The 26151-nt window shown below is 36.2% G+C and overlaps 1 protein-coding gene across 6 annotated transcripts in view; it reads left to right on the top strand.

The window, feature by feature from the left end:
* Window positions 1–413: 413 nt before the first annotated feature.
* LOC120320256 overlaps window positions 414–26151 on the top strand; it is a 45070-nt gene continuing 19332 nt past the window's right edge. For 3 of the 6 annotated variants that reach the window (XR_005559936.1, XM_039369830.1, XM_039369834.1), the window contains exons 1-9: window positions 414–524; window positions 3339–5292; window positions 7160–7274; window positions 8651–8733; window positions 9740–9798; window positions 12435–12579; window positions 19925–20094; window positions 22751–22905; window positions 25120–25197. Coding sequence is in view for 5 of the 6 variants with exons in the window: in XM_039369830.1 (XP_039225764.1) it covers window positions 429–524; window positions 3339–5292; window positions 7160–7274; window positions 8651–8733; window positions 9740–9798; window positions 12435–12579; window positions 19925–20094; window positions 22751–22905; window positions 25120–25197 (2855 nt within the window). In the remaining variant the exon portion in view is untranslated. Of the gene's footprint in view, window positions 525–571; window positions 751–808; window positions 1514–1571; window positions 1704–3338; window positions 5293–7159; window positions 7275–8650; window positions 8734–9739; window positions 9799–12434; window positions 12580–19924; window positions 20095–22750; window positions 22906–25119; window positions 25198–26151 lie in introns of those variants that run through there. The other 3 variants (XM_039369832.1, XM_039369833.1, XM_039369831.1) reach the window with 3 other exon arrangements.

The raw sequence follows: 26151 nt of genomic DNA, 5'->3' as shown, positions 1-26151 counted from the left end.
GGAAGCGCGTGAGGGAGAACACGGTGCAATTCCTTCAGAACTTTCCTGCGGACAGAAAAATAGGTCTTTTTCTTTCTCTGAATCCGACAGCGCCCCCTAGTGCAACTGTGTGCTCACGCAAGGAAAGTCTGGCTTGTCCCTGTAGTGTAGCAGCTGGAAGCCTATTTATTTTGAAGGTTTCCAGGACTTGGAAAAAAGGATAAGGAGATACAGGCGGCAGCCGAAAGCCTATTGAAAAACACACGCTCAAAATTCATCTGATACGCTTACTGTTGTCATTACTTAGGATAAAAGTCAGGTATATCGGGACTGGTTATGTGGTGTTGAATTACAACCGCCGTTCTAGGGCATTTAGCAGTCTTCGAAGGAGAAAGAGGACGAGGGAAAAGGCGGGCGGAAACGGAGACCCGGTTCAGACGCTCTCAGCAATGGAGAAGGGAGCCGGCATCTCCACCCTTTTCCCTCGGCGACTGGCTCCACCCTCGGCGGTTGCCACGGGGATGGCGGAGTACACATTTCCCACGGTTGGTGTTAGAGAAAACTTCCCAGCGGCTCCTTCAGTTTTGGCGCCTCTTCTTTACCTTTTTCTTCCAAAGGAGAGAGAGAGAGTGTGTGTGTGAGAGAGAGGTCGGCCCAACCTGTGTAGTCTTCTTGAGGGCGCCGCGAAAACTGCAACCAATCCGCGCAAGGGAGGCTTGCAGTTTCCTTTGCTTTTGGAGCCTGGTTAGGAGCATGCTGCCGATGGAGGAGGTGGGTTTTACTACTCGTAGCCCAGGCTCATGGTTGGAGAGAGGGTTTGTTGAGGTTGTCAGGCCGAAATCCGAACTAGGTTGCCAAATTTTCCAGAGAGACATTTTATTTATAACCCCCTTTTTTAAAACAACAAAAACAACAACTCAGGGCTGTGAACATATCCAACACACCTTCCTATTTTCCTCACAACATCAGTCCTGTGAGATGGGTTGGACTGAGAAAGAGTGACTGGCCCAAACCCACCCGACTGGCTTTCATGGCTAAGGCAGGACTTGAACTCATGGTCTCCTGCTTTCTTGCTAGGTGACTTAACCTCTTGACCAAGCTGGCTCTAGATCAAACTGACTTCATAAGCTTTATCCATCCATTTTTTTCCTGGTAACTTAGAAGGAGCTGGCATGACATAAGAATGCTTTGTTATCACATTCTCTGTGACTCTGAGAAATAAGACTTGGGCGCTTCATAAGATGTTTTCTCCCTCCTGTAAACTGGAGACTTAAAATCAGCAAGGTTAGAATTAGTATGCTTTATGGTCTGTCCCGAATCAGTAGTTATAAAATCTACAGATTGCTCAAGTCAGGATCCTGATCTCAGGAATATTCATATGTGCATCCTGAATGTTTCAACCTCCAGCACTATCGGCCAATATAGGGGCTGACAGAGAACAGGGCAGAAAACGTGCCTTTTCCACTGCTTATCCCTATCCTGCCTCTACAGCTGTGGGTGGAAAAGGAGTAGAAAGGAGGACGGGTGCATGTATGTAAGTTCAATATTTGCATCATGATATCTTCACATGCTTGTCATTTTTGTGTCATCAGGGCTTGTTCAGATACCATCGGTTCTGGCTTGTTGAATGATGGCGAACTCATTTCATGTGTGATAACAGGGTGTTCTATTGATTCAGTCAGATGTGCCACCCCCCAAAAAACGGTGAAGTTTTAATCACACAGGTGTGACTGCTGTCTTTATTTGTTCTTCTATAGATGCTTCTAGCTAGATTTTTGTTCTTTTAATCCTCAGACAGCTTGGCTATTGCTTGGTCATTTATAAGTCCTGTTTCTCAAAAAAAAAAAAAAAAAAAAAACACTAACTGAGCAATTTAAATGTTATATTTTGTTGTACTTTGTTTCAGCAACTTTGTGATTAGAAATCTGTGTCCTGCACTTGTTGACTAAATTATTTTGAATGATTTTTGAAGACTTGACCTCAGTTTGCTGTTAGGCATGTTTCTCCATTCCACTTTTTCAAAATGCATAACTGGCCATATCCACTTACATTGTTTTGTAAGAGCTCTGAAAATACTTATTCCATATGTGTCCATTGGTTCAGGAAGATGGACTTCATTGTTTTATGTAAATAAGATGAGGATTTATGGTATTTTGCAGAGATTATAACAGAGCATTTTTTGCTATCTTCTGAGAGGTGCAGCCTTATTAGTTTGAACCAAATATAATTATGTGAAATATTGGTATCTATACCTGTTGTGAATGTGCAAGCAAGCCCTTAGTCCCATATTCATGGATTTCACAGCCATAGGGATCTGCAGAATCTGGAGGTTTCTTCAACACAATAAAAGTGTATCCTGACATTACAGCACAAGTTGTGATCCTTAGGTGTTTGTGTGCAATGTCACAACACATGTACAAAATCAGTGAACTTTACATCACAGTGTGACATGTTCTGTCATTTACCTCTCTCTCAGATACTAACTAGTGTAAATGACAGGCACTCTTGAGTTTCTGCCAACATTGAGGTGACATGTAGTTTGTCATATATGATACTGAGTCAAATCTTCAACTTCTTCACTCCTAGGGAGAGATATTTGCTTGTCTTTGCATGAAATGGCAGGAAATATTTCTATGGGAGAAAAATAGGTATGCTATTTTGTGAATGAAGGGAAGCAAAAGGTTGAAATTTTTCTTCAGCTGCTGAATTTAGCTTGGACTTTCCAGAAAATCAAAAATTAAGCCCAAGTAAAGCTGAATCAAAAAGGAACTGTGCAAGCTCAGCTGTTGTATGTTTGATGCTTCTTGAGATCTCTGACAAGCAGTTCAACTTGTGATTTATCAGGAGATTATCTTCTCCTTTATAGTTTTTTTTATAACAGATTCCTTTAAGTACTATTTGTGGATTTAAGAGCACTGATTTTTTTTTTGTTTTAATTTCCTGAAACATTGATTGTTTGTGACTACCTAAAATAAATAATAAATTTTTGCTTCCTTTTCTTAATAGTGTGATTTTAATGATAACTTACATCAATCTAACTTCCAAGGAGAATTAAATTCATTATTTCCTTTTTTCCCCTTATTTGCTGATAAAGCGTCTAGTGTGTGTGGTTTTTTTTTCTGTCTTATACCCCAGTTGTAGGGATAGGATGCCAGGCAAAAGCATTCTTTGGAAGAGAAGTAATAGTAGCAATAACTATGTAGCAGCTACTAAGGTAACAAGGTAGGCCAGGGTATGTAAACTCAAAGGATTTATGGGAGACAAGATTTGAGAGCTCCAATGTTTAACTGTTTAGGCTCAGCAATAGTTTTCATCTTCAGATAAAACAGCTTTAATGTGCATTTTTTTTATTTCTACAGATGGAATATCCGTCTCAGAATATACTATACCCATCTGTTGGTGATACTGTTCCTGAAATCTCTGTATCATTTATTCCTATATCTTGCTATGGAAAAATAGTGCCTTATTCAGCAGATAATAACAATTCCATACAGTCTAGAAGTTGTTCGTTGAATTTTACAATTGATACTAAGATGAGCTTTGAAGAACCCAATGAAACAGTAAATGGAAAAAAGCCTTCAACTATTGGGAATCTCTCTGAAGTGACTTCTCTAAGAAAGGAAGAAACAGCAAGAGCTACAGCTGGTCTTGCCGAAAGAAAATGCTTAAAGAATATATGTATTTCAGAATCAGATAATGAACTACATAGGGAATGTAGCATCCCTGAGATTCAAAAACTCAAACATGTAAATTGGACAGAATTGTTTCTTGATCAGTCTCCCATTGGGGATAGCATTCAGGAAAGTAATCAACCTGTCTGGGATCACTGCATATTAAAAAAGATGGTTCAAAGTAACAGGAGCAAAGATAGCATAAATAAAAAGCCTGACACTTTTGATCCAAAGCTGTTATATGCAAATATTTTAAAAAGCTCTGTAGCCTTTGAAAATAATTCAGAGAATTTTGAACAAGAAACTCCTGGGACTTTGGTAACTAATAATACATCATGTCCTGCAAGCTTTATTTCAGATTCCATCCAGCCAGCCAAACATAAAAATGAAAACTATTTTTGGGCTCCACTCAGTGACAGTTCGGATGAAGAGTGGACAAATATGACAGAAAATAATTTAAAGTGGACAACTATGGACAGCAAAAATTATAAAAGTGCTAACTTTGACAATCCAACTATTATGAAATATTTCAATTCATCAATGCCGGAAGAGGAATTTACCTTCAAAATAATGCTTGACAGCTACGAAGAATGGAATTCAGGAATGGAAACCTTGGATATTCGAGAATATAAATGCAAGAGTTTTACCCAGACTCCAAAATATGAAGATTTTAGTGGAAGACGGAATTCCATAAAAAGCAACCATGAAAAGTCTACAAATGGAAATATCCATTTTCATTTCAAGTCTACAGTAGAAAAAGATATGCTGAGGGATCAGGTATCAGGTATTCCACCTCTAGAGAGAGCCTCAGACCAGAGAAACGAATCTAAATTACAGCAAACGCTGGAAATGGACAAGATCTTTAAAGGGAGGAAAAATAAACAGGAAGTCAATTTTAACAAAAATAGTTGTGATACATATCAAAAAGATGCAGAATTGATATCTCTATTGGAATATTCAGTTATGCAAATTAAGAGCAGTTCGGAGAGTTCATTACTGAAGCCTTCAGAAAATAATGCTTATAAAGTAAATAATACTTATAAAGAGGACTCAGACTCTTTGAATCACAAAAGCATGAATAAGAGCAATAGTGACTGCATTTTGCTAGCTAGGCCTCACCAGATCAGGGATGACCAGGTAGTCCATAAGCCTTGTATCGTCTCCAAAAATGAGCAAAGCTCTGTAAATGATAATATTTCTGTAATTGGCCTCAAATCAGCATTTGGTGCTAAAGAATTCCTCACTGCAACTGTTAAAGGGGATGGTCATGAGAAACCACTTTGCAGCAATACATTCCCATTAGATTTCAGCCATAGTGATGGCATTTTGGCTAAATATTATTTTTATTTGAACTATCTCAATGAGTCCAAAAGATTTCAAGGTGAAAATGCCCATCGGTTCTTTTTTTGTCAAGAACATGATTTTTCCAAAGAAACCTACGATACTGGACCCTGTTACTGTAAGAATAATAGCATGTATGAGGAGCAGACAGATGAAAATATGATCAATGATCTGGGAACTTCTGAAGGCAATAAAAAGACTGAGATCATCAAACAGCAAAATCATTTCAAAGATCAGGTGTTGAAGCCCCAGTCTGCAAATAGCAGCCTCAAACAAATGGAGAGAACAGGCAGTTTTAAAGGTAAAATTGGACTGTTGTTTTCTAGTCAGTCAGATGTACAATTGTTTTAAAATGTCTTGCAAGAGCAGGAAACTTGATGTTTTAAACCAGAGGTCTTCAAATTTGGCCCTTTTATGACTCTCTTCCTCTCTGGCTGAGGAATTCTGGGAGTTGAAGTCCACAAGTCATAAAAGGGCCAAGTTTGAAGACCCCTGGTTTAAACTATAGTTTCCAGAATGTCTTATGTTAGCCATTTTGGGTGTGATTGTTAGCAGGTGAAATCAAAACTATTTGGAGGACATCTAATTACTGTCCCATGTTACTTTGTCACAAACACAAAATATAGTGAAAGCTTTTATATTTAAAAGAAAGGTTATTTTATTCTTGTCCTACTTTATTGAGAATTTAAAATTATGACTCCATGGTATGGCAGTGGCTCAGATTAAATGACATAATCTAGGAAGGGTATTAGCCATAAACTCGTTTGAAAACAACAGGATTTATAGGATTTCATATTTAATACCATAATTGTAGGGTTTATGTCAATCGCTCAGGAAGAATTTAAATTTATCTTCCATGTATTAAGGAGAGGGAAAAATAACTTGCAGGCTCTACAAATCCCTTGGAGTGCTATGTGATGCGCTAATGACGGTGGGAACTTCTAGATTCCCACATGTCCTGTCCACCACCATAATGAAAGAGAACATAAGTGTTTTGAACTAATATGTGCTATGGTGAGAAGTGATAAGAAATAAATCCTTTCTCCAGAAATCTTTGTATGTGATAGCAGTGGCTCTTTCATGAAAATCCTAGTTCTGGAAGAGGAAGGAAGTGTTAAAGTGCTACTCAGTTTAAAAAAACTTGTCCATGCATTTGCAACTGCATCTCAACTTCCTACTCTAGGGCCAGTTGTTTTCAGAGCCCCCTAATTTTTATCTTCATTTTTATTATTTACTAATAAATTTTGGTATTTTTTAGAATAGACTTAGAAATACATGAAATTATGAATAAACATACTTTCCATTTGAGACTTTTTATGTATTCAAAGTATTTTCTGTGTTCTGATCTCACAATATGGCCAGTTCTTGGTACAGCATTGATTTCTTTAAGATTGGGTCATGAAGAAGCTGCTACTAGTGTGTATGCTCTTAGTTTCATTGCTCTTCACAAATGGGATAAACCTCCGAAGTACATTTTACATAAACCATAAGGAGATTGCTCCCAACTAAGGTAGGATTGTTTGGTTCTAGCAACAAGGACAATCCACTTCATAGTGATTTAGTAAATCAAAGGCTGGAACTGGTCTTTGCACAAGTGACATTGTTGACATTGCTGTAGTGATGCAGGCATTACTGGGTGAGGGCAAATGAAAAAAGTAAAGTCTTGCAGTTGTGCTGCAAACTCCCTGCATGTATCTTTGTGTGATGTCACATTCACATATGAAAAGGGCAATGTTTCCAGCACAGTGGTGCAATTCCACTACCATCATTTTGACAAAGGCATTAGTTTCTGTGGATGCCTCTGGGAATAAGCTTATTCTTCTCTTATATATTTGATTAATTACTGGCAATCTCTCTCCCCTTCCTTCTCAGCTGAAAGCAGGATGCAGAGAAGTTGTAATTTGAACCAGCACCTCTGTGGCCACTGAAACCAACATTTCCACAGCTGATATTCAGAATTCCCCTTCTATATCCAAATGTAATTAAATTGGGAAATCCAATCAGATTCCGTGTATTTTTTCTGGGTTTGGACTCATTATAGTCTCCTAATATGTCTTATGAATGCCAAGGATGTGTTTTAGATATTTATGTCATTCCCTGGAGCTCCTTTAACTGCATATTGCAATTAACTGTGACTGTAACTATATTCTGTGGATTATCTTTTATAGACCAGGACGTTTTTGAAAGCAGGAAATCAAGCCCCAAACAGGCTAGTTCTAAGAAACATTGGGAAAGAGCCAGCATTTCGTGCTCATCTTACACACAGAGAAAACTGAAGCCAAGGTTTGCTTATTTAATATTTAGTACAACTGTGTGAACAAAGCAGTGCATTTACAAAAGGCCTACCTCCCCTGTGATTTGGGTTTCATTTTTTAACTCAGAATTTATAATGGTTCCCTGCAGATTGCTTTATACTTTATAAATATCTCATGATATCAACACTATTATTTTACAATCACACCGGTATATGTCAGTCCTGAATAATCTTTTACTATTTTAAAGAGAATACTGGTTTCCTATGTTAATGTTTTCCCTGCATAACTATTTCCATTTAATTATGAAATACTAATTTGAGATGGATTATATTGAGTCTAGTATAAATAACATTGTACACCTATGTGTAAATTTCTATAGTAATATCTTTAGTGTATTCATATATGAAAGCAAAGATAGGGTGCAGTAGTAGAAAGCACACAGAATTAGGGTAAATCTTGTTAGTATAAAGTTGATTTAGTTAGATTATCTTTTATTGGCTCCGGTTTCTTTTTCTCAACACTTTTTACTCTCTTCTGTGCTTTGCATAGTTTTGCTTACTGTAAAGGGAATAACATTGAAATGCATGCATGAGTATAATCTAAATAAAAATAATAGTTTTTGACATAGACTTTGTATCACTAAAGTGCATGAATTTCATGAGAATAGTGAACTTTGTACTTTTTAAGACTAAAGTTAGAGAGCCTATTTGGTATAATGGTTAAGTGTTAGGCTAAAACTCCGGAGGTACGTGAGGCACAAAACCAACTGGGTCACCTTGCTCTGGTCACACTCTGCCCTAGGAAGAAGGAAATGGCAAACCACTTGCAAAAACTTTTCCAAGAAAACTTCAGGGACTAGTCCAGGCAGTCATCAGAAGTCAAAACTGACTCAAAAGCACAAAAGCAAAACAACGTTAATTGCTTATTTCTTATTTTGATTTTTAAATTTCTTCATCTTCTTTCTGTTTGAGAAAATCTGTCTTTTATTTATGGGTAGATTTATGTTTGATCCTCCAACAAGTGTAACAATCTGTTTATCACAGCAGAGGATTAGTACTGGTGGCTGCCTTTCCCCTTAAAAAATGCAAAATAACAGAAGCTAAAGTAAGCTATGTAAGCAGGGTAAATTTGGTTCAATACTACTCCCCAGTTTGCTCCTGCTACCTGTATATTTTTTCTTGTTCAAATCACGAAGAGAAGTTTGGAATGGATAAGTAACAACTGGCCCAGTTGTTATTTATTTTGAGGCTGAGAAAGAGTTGAACTGTATATGTAAATCACATATTCTCTATCATCATGCTGAGAAAAGGTGTTCAGGTAAGACAACGCCCCTTCTAGCTATTGTTCCACAGGACATCTTATGTAATTGTTTTCATTAATGTTGCACTATGTTTTTCTTTGCAGTAGATCACATGTCCAAAGACCTGCAACAGGCAAGAAGTTAATAAGGAAGAGCAGTTATAACTCCGAGAGCCGTCCATCTTCAGGTTTGTAGAATTTAAAGTGACGTCCTTGTTGTCAAAAACTCTGTTCACTTTTCTTTCTTTTCCTTGATCCAAGATAATCTGTCCCCAATCCTTCAGGACTTTCAACAGGTACTCACTGCCACTATAATTAAGTTCATGAGAAATAAAACATATTGAAAATGTTGTTTTTCTAACAGATGTTTTCGCTAGTAGTTTTAATAGTAAAATTAACCTAATTGTATGGGGCAGAGCAGGGATTGTCCACTTATGTATCTAAAGTAGCTTTTTAAATCCTGGGTTTAGCATGTTTTCATAAGGAACGTATCAGTGCAGATTGTTTTAATTAAAACAAGAATCAACCAATCTGGGAAACAGTTGAATAAAATGAAAAGTGGGAGGTTTAATTCGATTCTTTTTGGAATCTTTTGAAAATTTCCAGATCTTTTTGTAGTATATCCAATATCAGCCCAGAGACCAGCGCATTCATGACTTTGATGCTTCCTGAGCTCTCTCAGATCTGTAAACTAATCCTTTTTTTCCTTTGAGAAAATTTCATATACCTTTGCTGAAATAGAAAATCTTGTATTATACCTTCAGTGTCCCCCTAGGACAGTGGTGGCGAACCTATGACATGCGTGCCAGAGGTGGCACTCAGAGCCCTCTCTGTGGGCACCTGCGCCGTTGCCCCAGCTATGATTACTGTAGCATTCAGTATGTCAAAATATATTATTTTTCCATTCTCGCATCTGCCAAGCAAATGACTCCAATATACTATTGTAAAAAAGATTATAGCCTCACTACTTTAATATTTTAGTGCAATAACTGCAACTTGAGTTACAATGAAAGGAAATTGGTATGAGCCAATGAAATTTCAAATTGTATGACACAAGATGAGTGTATGTTGAGCTACAGTGGTATTTCAATGAATATTGTCAACATATTAAAGGCTAATGATTCTGTAAAGCCTGCTGTGTTGTCCCAAATAACTGCATATTTGGGAAATTCAAAGTTCGTATTTCTTTTCTAGGGACACAACGTAGGCTACAGTATGAAAACACTCCTCAAGGTTATAACAAATTAAACATGGTAAGCATATGTTGTCTTCTAAGTTATATATTACAACAGTAGCACCAGAAACATTTGGAGAATGTATGTATACCATTATGTAGTTAAGGTTTAGAAATAGAGCTTTGATAATGTTATAAATCAAACCTTTTCCAATCTTCTGTGTGAGCTAAAAACTTTGTAGTTATTTTAAGGAACTGACTTATTACAATTAATACAATTCTTAAAGCCGCCACATTTTTTTTCAGGCTTGTGCAGAAGTATGAAAAAAGATGGACTGCTTTTTTTTTATTGAAAGTTTTTTAAATTTTACAAGAAAAATCCCCTCCCCAAACCCAAAAGATGGACTGCTTTAATAGAAGTGAGATACTATGCTCATGAGAAATCTGAAATACTTCAGAATTATTTTTGAACCTGCATAATCATAATTAGACACAATATATAAAAAACACTTTTTAAAAGGACTGTGGCAAAGTTCCCTGTAGTTAGAGAGCTGATTCATGAGTAGCAGCAAACATTGGACTCCAAAGATCTAGAAAACCTGCTGCAGTTTATTCTTCCCATACCCTTAAGCATTCAGGCTCAGGAACTGAAAACGAAACAGTGTCAGCAGTCCAAGCATGCAAAAGAAAATTTCTCAAACATAAAATATACAAATCAAGGGAGATATCAAATGGGACAGGCAGCAATAGTTAGAGGATTGATACCCTTCACGCCAGCAGACACAGAGGGTGCCCCAGCTACACAAACAGGCAATGACTTCTTGTGAAGGCTCTGACTTTTAAATTTCCTTACATATAGAATTGCTATAGTGCCTGACAAATGATCTGGGTCCCAATCAGGCAGCATAGACAGATGGGAGAGTATGTTTATAGAGGCCATGATAAGGGAATTTCCAGCACTTTCTCTGCAGTCTTTTCTTCGTTGTCGTGCTCTGGTATCTGTTGACTTCTCCACCTTTTCCTCCAATTACCCCCTACCCCCACGCACCAGCCCTGCCCTTTTTGGCAAAACAGCCTTTAAACTAAGCCAGCCCTGAGTTTGCAGGTCAATACAGTCAGGAGTTATAGTTTGCTTACCAGGAAATTGGTGTTTTCCCTTCACCAGAGGGACTTTTGAAATTGGCTGATTTTGAAATACGGGTAGTTTTCTGGGTCTGTAGGATAGAATTGATGATGGTTGTGTTATCAGTTTGGACAGTTCTTAAGGATTACTGCAATAGAAATATCACCGTATGGTATAAGTTCTTCAGGCCTTCTCTGCTGCTTGTAATAATCATTGCTTAAGCAACATTCTTGTTGAGCTTTTAAATCTGATTTGTTGTATGGAAATGCACGTGTTCAAAACAAGTTTCTGTATTGTAGGCTTCCCATTTAATTGTAACAATCCTTTCAATATAGATGTAGTTGTTCACTCACTTCCAACTTTTCATAAGCAGACCATAGAAACTGTCTCAAATGGCTGGTCAGTAATTGCTTCCTTGACTTTTTTGTAAGCTTAGGCTGATGTTATCAGTATTGATACACTGAGACTCTATGTCCGGCTGGTATATTAATCTGCTAGCTTTGAAGAGGAGCATCTGATTTAAATAAATGGCCTGCATTTATGGCTATTTGGAGTGTCCCATCGTCACATGACCAGCATTTACTTCTGTTTTTCAAAAACATCCCATAGAAAACACTTTGATTGTGGCATCTGTTTAAGGACTGCCGCAAAAAAGGTACTAAAAACCATTTTTGGTCACATGATGATCTGCTTTATGACTGCCATGACTTGCTGCAACCATAACGGGCAGGCTTCCTTATAGTTGTAGATCGAGGACTATCTATATACATTCACTAATAGCCATAGGTTAGAGCCACCACAATTTCGTTTTCTAAGAATGCCAGCGTAGAAAATACAGCTGAGCTCTGCTTTGCAGCATGTTATCTTCCCTTCAAATCTTTTAATTAAAATAATCTTTTAAAAATACCCATCCTCATCATGGTTGCTCTCTATTGTATGGTTTTGTGTCCCATAACTATATTGTATGTAAGAAAAAATGGAGATCATGACTATGACTCTCTTTCTGCAACATGCTAATCTATGTTTAATCGAATCTTAGTTTGCTAAATTAACTTGACTACTGGCAGTCGCACAACACAATAAATCATTGACTACTCAATCACAATTTGTCTAGTACTTATAAGCAATGATTATATTAGCTTTGCTTGTACACATTTTTCTAAGTTATGATTGTTTGCTTTTGCCCATTAAAATTGCAAACAAATTTAACTTTTTATGTTAAATGATTCATGTGCAATGGTGGTCTAACTTTCAGTTTCATGAACATGCACAGTAAGTTACATGTGTGTATATAGCAATTATGTTCCATTCTATAGCCTTTTGTTTGAAGTTGTTTTATAGAAATACAGTGATAATTTAGTTTAAGCATTCAAAATTTTTGAGGCATTCAGCCTGTTAAAAGAAAAAAAATAGTTACAGGTATCTTCCAGATGAGAGCAAAGTACACAAATACAATTTGTGAATTGAATCATAAAGCTTGATCTGCTACTGCCTTGATCACATCTGTCTCATTCATTCAGTATTGGGCTGACTTGCATGCTTGTTACTGTTGTTTTGGGATTCAAATGCTTTCTTGTTTTGTTTTGTTTTAGAAAAGTGACTTCAGTCTCACACCATGGCTGCTGCTTCCTGATGAATTGTGGCTTTGTATCTTTTCCCTGCTGACTCATAAAGATATTTCTCGGATTTCCCAGGTCTGTCATCACTTTTATCAACTAGCTGGAGATAAGTCCTTTTGTAAGTACATTAAAATGAATAAACATTAAAAGGTTGGAGTAATATAAAAGTCCTGTATGGTCATTTTAAAATCTCATAGTTTTAAATATGTACATTTATATTTAGTTGGGACAACAAGAGCAAAGCTTTCATGCCCTGACATCAAATTAAAATAAGTTACATATTTGTTTGTTTGCATATTTATGCTGTTATTGGGAATCTTTTACATTGTAGTTCTGTTTTTGTATTTCTTGTTTACATTACCTGTGCATGCTGTAAACATACTTTGCTTCCCTTTTGTCTGGTTATCATCTAGTAAAAGCATGCTTGTAATTTTTAAAAATTGTAGTACTGAATTTCACCAAAAGTTTTTTGCATATTTTTAAAGGCAGAATGTTTTTTTCTCAGTGCAAAATAGTAAATTTCAAGGAAATGCTCAGTCAGGATTAACAGGAGGACGGCTAATCCTGTGTATAAAGTTGTGTGGTTCACCCCTTTGGGCCACGACTTGTACAGATAGTAATAGTAATAGTAATAGTAGTAAAGTTGGAAGGGACCTTGGAGGTCATCTAGTCCAACTCCCTGCTCGGGCAGGAAACCCTACACCATTTCGGACAAATGGCTGTCCAGTCTCTTCTTAAAAACTTCCAGTGTTGGAGCATTTACTGCTTCTGGAGGCAAGCTGTTCCACTGATTAATTGTTCTCACTGTCAGGAAGTTTCTCCTGAGTTCTAGGTTGCTTCTCTCCTTGATGAGTTTCCACCCGTTGCTTCTTGTCCTGCCTTCAGGTGCTTTGGAAAATAGCTTAATTCCCTCTTCTTTATGGCAGCCCCTGAGATATTGGAATACTGCTATCATGTCCCCCTTTGTCCTTCTCTTTGTTAAACTAGACATACCCAATTCTAGCAACCGTTCCTTATATGTTTTAGCCTCCAGTCCCCTAAACATCTTTGTTGCTCTTCTCTGTACTCTTTCTAGAGTCTCAACATCTTTTTTACATCGTGGTGACCAAAACTGGATGCAGTATTCCAAGTGTGGCCTTACCAAGGCATTGAAGAGTGGTATTAATACTTCACGTGATCTTGATTCTATCCCTCTGTTAATGCAGCCTAGCACTGTGTTGATGAGTAACTGGGATGAGCCATGGAGACTTAATATCACAAATGTAATCATCAGGGTTTGAACTTGGCTTGAACATAATCTTTAGAATGCAGCAACAGAACATCATTTCACTATTCCTGGGTTGCACATCTGTACTGCAAAACAATCCTTTTGAAACAGGATGAGACTGATAGTAGCTGGGAGATTCATAATAAGCTATGCACTATTCCTCTCTATGTCATGGTAAGCAGGCTTTAGGTATTAATTCTAATGGCAGAACTGCATGTATGTGGAAACATATTCAGGAAAAAAATGATGAAAGTTAGCTGGTAGGAGTAAGGATTTAACTTCTCTCTTTTGTGCTGTCTCATGACATTTTGTAAAGAATGAAATGCCTTTTTCTTTTTCCTAAAAGTTTGGCAGATGAATCTTTTATTATTAAGGTGACCAACCGTTCTCCTTTAGGGAGGACAGTCCTCCTTTTGTAAGTTCTGTCCTCAGTCAAAAAGTGTCCTCCTTCGTGTCCTCCTTTTCTGCAGGGCTTTTTTTCCCCCTCATAGAACACTCAGAACGGCGTTCCTGCACCTTTTTTGGATGGTTTTTTTTTTCAACTTTTGCATGAGCTGTGCTACTCCCACTATTGGCTTTCGAAAGCCAGTAGGAATTGCTGCTGAGCGCGCCAAAACACCCGGCTGGCAAACTTTGCACATGCAAGTTGTCTGTATTATTGTTGCAATGAATAAAATGTTTCTTTTATTTACAATATTTTTTTCTTCAATTTATTTGTGTCCTCCTTTTTATTGTAAAAAAGTTGGTCACCTTAATATTATATAGATAGACATACTGATGACTATAGGCAAAAGAGATTTCTGATCACCTATGCATTAGCAATATTTATCTTAGTAGCATTTATGTGAGGAGCAATGTAGTAACAATAGTAATAGTAAATATAATCATGACTACCAAATTAGGCCTGCATTTCGGATAACCATTTGGCGATAGCAAGCAGTCATACATTTCTGTACCTTTTTGTTGCCATTTAGTGGGTATCTGAATTTTGCAATCTATATACTGTATGGCAGCATTAATCATATCAATATCTGCCAAGCCTGGCATGAGCTGGCTCCTGTCAATCTATTTGTTAAACTAGGATGTTGTCAATAGACTTTCTCGTGATATGACTCATACATAGTTATATAATACAGCCAACCCAACCCTGCAAAAGGTAAATAAGGCTGATTCAGAGCATGGCTGTGTGTGTGTGTGTGTGTGTGTGTGTGAGTGTGTGTGTGAGAGAGGGGGGGGGGAGGATTCAATTTTTAAAAAATAGTTAGGAATATACTGGATGACCTGACAAACTAGATATTTCCCCCATTTTCCATTATGTTATAAATTTTAGTACATAAATTATGTTGTTTCCATACTTTGATGTTTGTATAATATGTTTAAAATTATTAACATTTTATTATTTAAATAGCTTACAATATTGAGAATAGAAAAGAGAAAGAAAAAAATTCCATTTAAATTCCATTTTATTTAATAGCAACATTGTACGCATAAAATTGTTTAGCTTTTTCGTCCAAAATTGAGCATAACATTGAAAAACATTACAACTCATATAAAAGTAATTGTTGTAAGGTTTTAATCTTAATTAGATTACTCATTAAAGTCCCCTTTGTATTGTTGCTTAGTGTGTGCTTATGTATTACCTACTAATAAAAGGAAAAGATAAAGCACATTTAATGAGAATTAATTACTAAACAAAAGGAAGAAAAAGGAACATAATAAAAAGAACTGTTAGGGTCCCTCCTTTATAGACATCTGCTGATTTGCAATATTTGTAGATATTTAGCCCCCCTTAGAAGCCAGAATGTAAGTGATTATATTTGCCATGCATTATATGTATAGGAACAATTCTTGCTTACATTTAATTAAACTTCTGTTGTGTACATATACTGCTAGTTTTGCCATCATTGTGTATTTTCCAAGTTTAAGTTCCCAGTCAGATGTAGTCAAAGTTGTGTCTTTCTTCCAATGTTAAACAAAATTTCTTTTTGTTGCTGTAAGCTATATCTCATTAAATTACAATTGGTTTTTTTCCCCTGAAATTATGCCTTGTAGGAAAAGTTGTGGTTCATTTCAGATTTAAATTGCAGAATTTTCTGCATTGTGCTAGGTAGCTTTCCAATACTTTGGTTTTTTTTTAAAAAATGTTCACCACGTGAGAAAACATTCCTGTTTCATGATAGTTCCAGACATCTGTTGCTATATGAATTATCTGTCTTAGATATTATTAGAGAAAACTGAGGTGTGCAACACAGGATTTGGTGCTGCTGACAAACTTCTAAGAAATGGAAAATGCTTTGGATAGTTGCTATAGAAGAAAACAAATTGAAGGTCATTTGCTTCATGTCAATAGCTCTAGGCTTGTGTTAGTTCCCACACTGAATTCCAAAGCAAACACTTGGTGCCTTGAGTAAAGAAAGGCAGCCAATTAGATGCAGCCAAGATCTGTCTTTCAGTAATGTGTAAATGTTGCATAGGATGTGTATATATTTTAGGCTTGCTTTTGTAAGGTGCATGATCTTTGCATAGTAACACTCCACCCATCTCTAAAAAAAGTGGCTGAAATACTTTGCTGAAAGACAATAATCAATAATATAATTGGCATAAGTAAAAAAAAAAACCTGATATTTGCATAAGTGAACATTCTTTTTCCCAGAAGTGTAATAATAAATAGTTAAAAATGTAGACTTCCAAAGCAGTCTGCAGATAACATCTGCCTCCAAGCATCTTTTTTTTTTTAAAAAAAAAAAAGTTTATTTGTGTGTTGGGGAGTGGGAGGGGGAATGGGTTGAGTAGGCTTATTTAGAAAAAGTTAAAGATCAAGTTAGTAACAATTTTCTTGCATAACATTATCAGGTGTTTGTGCTCTGCAAGAACATTTGAGCTTTGAGTACTTTATACCAAGCAAAACTCTACCACCATATCTAACATCTTATATGCAAAGAGATATCAAGTTACAGTATGAAAGCTTTATATTTTGGAGATGGTTTTTCTTTAAAAATTATTAGCCATAATGGTGTTTTACCTTAAGTGGGTATATTTATTGTTCACGGTAGAAAACAAACTCAGCTAGTTCTCTGTTATTTTGTAATTTATTCTCTTTGAGCCAAGCTAATTGTTCTCTTCTGTATTTAAATTAAGTAGTTTAGAGAAATATGAATATACACAAGGTAGGTTGATGTGAGAAATAGAGTAAGAAAAGAGTTACTGAGACTTCTAGAGTTTATAGTGAAGTTCCACCCAGCTCTAGAACAAGGATAAAATAAAGTTAAGCTTTAAAGACATTAGATTCAAGAGTAATATGTTTAGATGGTGATAAGTATTGCAGTTAGTCCCCGTTGACCAATAACCATGGGATGCTATGACCACATAGAATTTTCTTAACAATGGCAATTGGAACTGCTGCAACGGCCATCGTAAGTCAGCATGGTCATGTATTGACGGAGTTGTTGGTCCTATTACCATTGTTAAATGAGGATTACCTGAACTTCAGTTATAAATAAAGTGTGGTGAGCTGGCCTGGCTGCATTGTGGATGCCTTTCTTGGGTTGGGCTCGAGACTTCTGTCCTAGCAAGAAAGAGCAAAGTTCAAGGCTCCTTTGGGACTTCTGAAAATCAAATATATGAAATGAACCTCTTATTCTTTTTTACTATGTCAAACTGGGGCAGTTGCAGCTTCCCGGGTCATGTCAAGCAGCCACAGAACTGCACGGTTTGGGGGCTGCTTGATGTTCTTCAAGGCAGGGTGCAGGGCAGCCCAAAAGGCAGAAAATGGGGGGAAGACAGATGGGTGGGTGGGGAATCCTTTACCTTACTGATGCTCGGAGCTGGGAGGGACCAATAGCAGAATGGCTTGGTTTGGGTCCTTGGCTAACAATTGGTAACCTTCACTTAATGACAGCAATGGGGATTGCCAAAATTGTGATCACTAAGTGAATGTGATACATGGCATCTCCTTTAAACTGCATTGCTTAGCAACAGAAATTCTAGTCCCAATTGGGGTTGTAAGTTGAGGACTATCCGTACTGGATCCTCCTGGAAAGCATTGCAAGACACTTCCTGTTCAAGTTGAGCCTTGTTTGAATAACAAGGCCCCTCTGAGGTTTATGGTTTTTCTCAAATCGTGGCCATTGCTGTGACTTACAGTTTCTTTCTCATTCCTGCCTTTTAGCTTCTAACTTCTGATTCTGATTTGTTCTTTAGTCTTGTACACTGCTTGTCCTAGACCAGTAGTTCTCAACCTTTTTAATACCACGACCCCCAACCGGTCATAAGTCGAGGACTACTCAACCGGTCGTAAGTCGAAGATTACTCAACTGGTGCAGCACCATTTGCAAAATGGGACTTTTGGCGGGCTCAGCAGGGCAGAGACAGCCTGGACAATTCCTATTGGCTTTTGAAAGCCAATAGAATTAGACTCTATTCAAGAGAGTCTATCCTATTGGCTTTCAAAAGCCAACAGAATAAAAGGGAGTAGCACAGCTAAGGAAAAGGGGAAAAAATGGCGGACTGCGTTGTTTGGCGACCCCATGAAATGGTCGTTCGACCCCAAATGGGGTCCCGACCCACAGGTTGAGAACCACTGTCCTAGACAGCTTGGTTATTATCTCACTTTAGATAACTGCCAATTTATAAATAGCAACTGCTGGCAAATTACAAATACCTTGAGTTCTCAATTTGGACAAGTGGCACTTTTATTACTCTGGTCTATATTTCAAGATTATTACAATATTTTTCAAAATAGTTTGCATGTGATAAATATTAGATCATTTACTTTATAGCTGTAATCCTTCATATGGTATTCTTAGAGTGGAATAAATTTCACTAATTCTCTAGAGTTTGCACCTGTGTAAACATGCATGAGACAGCACTATAAATTTGTGAGGCATAATGGAAAAATATAAGGTTGGATCTGAAGAATCATTAATGGAAGAAATCAGCCAGCTCTGCTATGCAAACACTTTTAAGAATCAGCACATATTCAAACAGTTGACATTGCCTCTGGAAGAAATTGCACACAGTTTTAATAAAAACAGTTATTTCTTTTTTTTCTCATTACTCTATAACAAAGAATTTAATCAAATTAGAATGAAAGGAGAGGTACTTTTCAGTTCTAGTTCATACCATTTAATTTGCTTGCTTTGATATTGCCTAGTGTTTATTTGGTACATAAAGTTTGTGATCCAAAGAGCTACTTTAGAAGAGGCTAAGAGCTTATTCTGCCTCACTTATTGGGATTTTTAGTATTTATTCAGTAAATGAATAATTATCATTAGAGACTGCCTCAGCAGATGACTCTTAAAATGTGACTCCCATGACATTATGTAATGCCATTAGCACACCAAGATGGATTTGCTTTCTCCAGATGGCTGTACAATAGTCAAAATAATATACTAATAAGCCTTGACTAGCATGAAAACTTTGATTAGAGTTACACAGGCATTTCCCTATGTCAGCCAATTAACATTGCAGCTTTTCTTTCTTGGTATCCCGAATCTTCTTCCATGCTATTGATATACTGTATCAGATATAGTGGTTGGAATATAAAATGGGGTTTGAGAAAATCTAACTTCAAATATTTGCCTGTCAGATGTAGTGGTTGATTGTGATGAGCAGTTGCTACAATATATCTCCAAGGAAAAGAAAATCACACATTTTGCCCTAAACCTTGCTGAGGAATATTAATAAATGGACATAAACTGTTTTAACTTCTCCCATCAATACACCACTATAGAGCATTCCATGCCAAAACAACTAAACACAAAGATAGTTTCTTCCCCCATGCCATCACTCTGCTAAATACTTCCTAAACACTGTCTTCTGCCCCAAAATATTTACCCATGTAGTAGGCTGTATTGCTATTATCCTTATCATCTTCTCATCTTTCTCACTACTCATATTTCCTACAACCTTCTCCAAGTGGCATATTATGATTTATCAATTGTTTTGTATCTTATGATTTATGATTGTATCTTATGATTTATGATCTATGGTTCACCACTTTGTTGCTTGTATGTACACTGAGAGCTTATGCACTGGAGACAAATTCCTTGTATGTCCAATCACACTTGGCCAATAAAGAATTCTATTCTATTAATAGAAATGTTTTATTTTAATTTTAAATGAAATATTGTAAAGAGTCTTTAGTTGATAAATAAACATCTACCTGCACCAAATAAACTAGGTTATTTTTCTCTAGGGAAGAAGATTCAGCTTAAAGATTGCCACTGCTTGAATGATGATTGGTTGATTAGTTTAGGAAAACACCACCCTGAATGTTTCACTCTTGATCATTGCCATGATAAAAATAAGAGAATTTCTGAGGTTGGGCTAAAACAATTCTTCCAGTACTGTGAAGGATATCTTAAGGTAATGTCCACTTTAAATATAAAGCTTGGTTTTGTTTTTGTAATTATAGCAAGTTGGGAAATAGTTATGATTTTTCATTATAATTTTATGTAGATTTTAAATTATACTATCTGGGTGAACATAGTATAATATAAGGGAAATAAGAAATAAAGTTTCTATACACACTACTGGATTCTGAAGCTCACAGTGGGCCATATTCTTTCTAATTTAATACAATATCAGTAATATGATTTCACAAAATTAAAAATATATTCTATTGAAAACCAAGCTCTACTCACTTCAGTATGGTTTCCATATTTACATTAATAATAATAAACATGAATAAGAGTAGATTGGATATTTTTATCCAACTGGTTTCTCCTCTTATAGAAGCTCTTGCATCCAAGAGCTGGGAGGTCTTATTTAATTCTAAGTTCCCAAACAGGTACTACAGGGTTCCTTAAGTAAACATTTTAAACCTCCAAGGACTGTAAGGAAGAGCAAAAAGTCCTATAATATGCACAGAAGTTCACTCATACAAGTTAGATTTGATCTAAGTATAAAGCCATATAAAGCCATATAAAGCTGGCTTGTGTATAGCCTTGAATACCATCTTCTATGCTGAAACCTTGTGAATGGTCCTGATTCTTTGCACCTGCATTAATCTGGTCAACTAAAGTTCCACTCTAAATTGGCACCAGATAAGGGTCAATGGAATTCAAGAGGGGTTGGACTTAGAGTGCTTGTGGGAATGCAGTGATTCTGAGCTGATGATGTGCTTAACTCTGCCCCCAGCTCTGCCTGCTCTTCTACAAGTTCCTTAGAATTATTATTCCCAGTTGTTTAAAATATTCAAGCAACAAGCAGAACTCTACTTTTTACAAATTTTCATACACATACTACCCATAGGAGATATGAAATGTATACCAGTGCATTGAATAAGCTGATAAATTACCAGCATTGTACAATATAAGTAATTTTTGTACAATATACGGTATAATTATCAATAAGACATAGTATGTCATCTGCATTAATAACAGCTTGCATTCAGTCCTCTTGTTCTTATACTGAACATGTCTGTGTAATAAGGCAAACCCGTGGTTCCAAAATCAAATTAAAATCAAAAAGGCATCTATGACAAGCTCATAAGACATGATAGATAAAAGGGTAATTCTATTTGTAATAACACTTCCATATTAAAGGCCATTTTCACAGTCAATAAGACCAGAACGACTGATTTCAATTTTTCTGACTGTATATCCAGAACAATAATGAGTAATTTAATTGTAAAAATTATAATTCAGGATGTTGAGATAACAAACTGGCTGTCTACTGTAAGCAGTATAATTTTAGAATGTGATATTAGAAATGAAAGCTGTTGGTGTTGACCTAATTTTCTGTTGAGGTCATCCCAAGAGGACATGTATATGGAGTGAGGCTGTATGCTTTGTTCTTCCTCCATGCTTTCCTCTTGCAAAAAGAGTAAATTAATTTAAACATCTCCAGGAATGCCCTTATTTGATCCTCAGGTTGGAAATACATTGGTCATTCTGTAGTTCTTCCAACATGCCCCATTGCCTGATTCAGAACTGGAACTATCTAGCAGGTAGTGTTACCATCCAAAAATAAAGTTTTTCTTTGAGATTGGAAAAGGAAATCCAATCAATCCAAGATGCCAGTCTAGGAGCCTCAGGATTGCAACTCAAATTAATTAATCCTGTTGTTACTTCAAGACATGTTTTCTTATGTGAGCCATTTGTCATTGCCCATCTAGTATCGGTATTCCAGTCAGATTTATTAATGTTCAGATGGCATTTTAAGATGAAAAAAGCCCTGGAGAGGCTTTTTTTTTAATTAAAAGATTATAACAGATGGTACATTTATCAAACTGCAAAATGACAGCTTAGGAATTAATACCAGTATAAATACGAATTAAAAAGAAAAGCAAACTTTTACAAGGCAGTGTCATCCTGTGTCATTCCACAAATTATATAACGTTAGTGCCTGAGGTCAAGAGGTGCTTTTGCTTATCGCTGCAGTAGAAACTGTCTGAGAAATGGTGATGGAAGCTAACAGAAAAACTGGAAAGAACAAAAATATATTGAAAACTGCAGCTACAGTATCTCCCCCCCTTTTTTCCCTTTCTTTTATCTCTCATTAACTATGTAGAGTTGAAGAATTGCTTTGAGGCACAGGCCTGAGTATGAAGTTGAAGCAATAGTAATGAAATCTGGATAATCTTTATGAATCTTCAATCCTTTGGTTTGATTGTTACAAAAACTTTGTCTAGAATTTGAAAGGAAGCTTATTATAATAAACTCTTTGTTTTCTTCTAACTATCCTGTTATAAACATAAACGTAGGGTTGGGTGATGTTTTAGATTCAAGGGATGATTTGGAGAAAACATACGTTTGCATGAAGCTTCTATCAGCAATTTCTTAAACACATTTTTCCCAGGATCACATTACAGTTGTGAGATTCCAGGAAAAGAAGCAGCTGCCTTAAGGAATTGCTGACAACTTACAACTTCCAAACACCCTTTTTGCTTTACAACTGAAGTATCGCACTGCCCTAATAAACAATAAACATTTCTGATTGATGCATAAGAAATGCTAACAAAAATAATTGTTTCAGTCAGTTCATTGCAATTTCCTTTTTTCCTCTGTTTTGTGCTTAGGCACTGAATATAAAAAACTGCAGTGGTTCTGGATATAAAGGGGACAGCGTTCTTCTTCACGCAAGCACCTTTTGCCATAACTTGGCAGTTGTAGATATAAGTTGGACAGGAGCTACTGATTTTGGACTCAATTCCCTGGTTAAAGGTTGTAGCAGGTATCTGAAAAAAAAAATCCCGAAAACCCTATTGCCACCAAATACTTTTACCACCATTTGTACAACCAGATGCAAAACAATGAAAAAGGCCAAGTAGATTACATAGGGGTTTGTTGCAGTTTGGAATGCCCTGCTCTGCTTTTTACCAGAATTCTTCAGTTTCACTCATCATATTGTTCTGTTCTCTCCATAAGACATTACTAATTTATAACAACTTATTGTTGATTTTGATTTTCCTCTGTTTTTCTCTTCCACTCTAGTATTTCCCTGATGATTCCACTCACTCATGTCATGGTCACCTCATGTCTTGACTACTGCAATTCTCTCTTCATGAGGCCTTCCCTTAAAGACATCAGAAAGCTTAAGATGGTCTAAAATGCAGTAGGGCAGGCAGGGATGGGCATATCTTAATATGCCCATGTAACATCTCTGTTTTGTCAGCTGTACAAGCCAGTTTGTTTCAAGGTGCTGGTTATTACTTATAAAAGCTGACATGGCATAGGTCCTGGTTACTTGAGGGGCCACATTATCTTGTCTCCCATATTATCTGCCTGGCCAATTCGATTTGACATAATTGGCACACTCCAGAGTCCTTAAATTAAACCATGCTATGAATTGGAACCCTATAAGTGAGACTGCTCTGTAGCAGTCCCTCCCTGAGATCACCCCTAAGTTCTGGATAGCCCCACCTAGCTGGTGTTTTGAAGGGGAATGGGACAACTTGCCACAGCCAACTCACCATGGCCAACTCACCACAGCCAACTCACCATGGCCAACTCACCATGGCCAACTCACTGCGGTCAACTCGCCACATTCAGCTTGCCATGGAACAACTCACTGTGGAACAATTTAACAATTCTATTTAATTATTTAAAATAAATTAAAAATTATTCTATTTTTTGTCAATCACATTTCATTCTGTCCTTCCTTTCACATCCTTTTTTTAATGATTTCATTCCACCATTTTTTTTGTTATTAGTATAATTTTTGTCCAGCAATGAGTTGTCCTGTGGCGAGTTGGCTGTGGCAAGTTGTCCTGCATTGAGTTGGCCATAGTGAGTTGGCCATAGCGAATTGTCATAGACTCGATTTGAAGGGCCTTAAAGACTTGGCTCTTTGCCTAGATCTTTTGCAAGAATGAACGAAGTCCCTTTTGGCAATTTATTTCTTCTTATTCCTGTCAGGGTTTATTTATTTATTTTTTGTCATCCTTGCGATTTTTACTCTTCAAGTTGGTGTAACATTTTAAAATTGTTTTTAATGTGTTTAATTGTAACTACCCAGGTCATTGGCAGTTGGGTAGCATATGAATGCAACAAAATAAACAACAATAATAGTAATGTCTGATAAGGCAAGCTTCTTTTTTTTCTCCTTCAATATCCAATTTTGGACATCTTTCTATTGACATTCAGCATCTGAAGTGAGGGAAAATTAGGATTAAAAATACAGTGTTAATAGGTTTGGCAGAAATTACAAGCATCTATACTGGTTTTGCTAAATGTAGTTAATCCAGTAAAAGATACCTGCTTATATTTCATTAAAGCACAATATCAAATTATTGATTTTAAGCTGTCCTGCTTTTTGTACTTACTTCAGAGGAAGCTTATTAAATAAGGTGGGATTGATTTTTAACTAAATACACCTGCTTGGTTAATTGTATAGAAATTAAACTTTGATTAAATTTGACTAAATTCATGTATTGGGCTCTAAGCCAAGATTTTTTTTTATAATCTTTTTTGAAAAGTTTTTTCTTTGATTCACACATAGTATGAAATTGTAATATATGATTCCCTAAATCTGCTGAGATGAAAACAAATCATATTATAATTCACCATAATTTTTTTAACATAGCTGCAATATTTTAAGCTCAATATTCATATTGTTTCATTTACTAAAAAAATGAGATCAGTGCAGGTGCCTATATTTAAGACCACATCTTATGTTATAGATTCCTAATCAAAACATATTCATTGTAAGAAAATGTAATATTTTATATAAGAAAATACTTGTATAAAAGTACTAACTAAAGAGAGTTAAGAGGATTGACAGGAAAAGAATTCTTGTGCATAGATAGATGGGTGAAATTTGCTCTTCAGATTTTCCTGCTCATCAGAAAGTCAATATCAGTGATAACAAGAAACAAGCTCAAGTCAACTAAATTGCATGTTACTGTATTATATGAAAAAAATAAAGTAATTGCTACTGTTCCTTTAGTTTACAGTGTTTTTCTGCTAATGGATGCCAGATTACCAATGAGTCAGTAATGGCCTTGATTGGAAAACATGGAAAAAGGTAGGTGCATGCCAACTGAAATTGTGAATCAAAATTCAGTACAAGGTGGTACATCATGACTGCTTTAATTTAGAAAGGTTCACAATGATTTCCCCCCTTAATTTCTATAAAATTGAACTTATTTTTTTTGCTGCCAAATCACAATAACTATAGAAACAACCTTTTCTATTGTATGGTAGTGGTTAGCTATGCTTGGCAATTGTACTTTAGGACAAAGAAGTCAAATTCATGAATTTAAACCCAGGACACACAGGCCTTTCTAATTGAGTCCAGACTTAAGGAAAGCATCCTGGACAAATGACTGTTTAGTTTGCTTGAATACATGATCTAAGCAAAGAACAGGCCACTGCCTCACTGTGTAATTGGTTCACTTAACAAGCTTCTCTGATCATTAGAAAGGGATCTCCATCTCAATTCAGTGGAATTTACCATCCTTTATCTTAAATCCTGTCATGACTAGTATCAAGGATACCTGATACTGTGCTTTTGTGCTGTTTTCCAGTTTTTAATAATTAAATTGCCAACAAGGTAAGTTAGAAATTTTGTGGACCATGTTTGATAAAATATATCCCCCAGCATAAGTAAGGGTAATTAAAAAATCCTCCATCACAATTACTCTATGTATCTTTGATAATTATAATTCTATAGTTTATTTTTATATAACTTACCACACATCTTTTCTTTGTGTTCATGTTGTGATAGTGGTCATCAGTATTACTTTTGTTCATTCCTCTACATATTTTAATCCAGATGTTAATTGTAGTATCACTAAATTCATCTCTTGGGTTTCTGAGGAGATATGAATTTTTTTAACCTACAACTGTCTTTTAATATTTCTATTACTTCCTTTTGAATAAATTGTGTTCTTCAGTTCTACTTTAGTTGTAGAAGTCGTACGACCCAGGTTTCCACTATTCTTAATATGCTTTCTTTTACTATATTCATCTTATTTTA

Source organism: Crotalus tigris, unplaced genomic scaffold (assembly GCF_016545835.1).
Source record: "Crotalus tigris isolate CLP2741 ecotype Arizona unplaced genomic scaffold, ASM1654583v1 scf7180000021269.431029, whole genome shotgun sequence".
NCBI lineage: Eukaryota > Metazoa > Chordata > Lepidosauria > Squamata > Viperidae > Crotalus > Crotalus tigris.
This window is presented reverse-complemented; position numbering and strand designations above follow the sequence as displayed.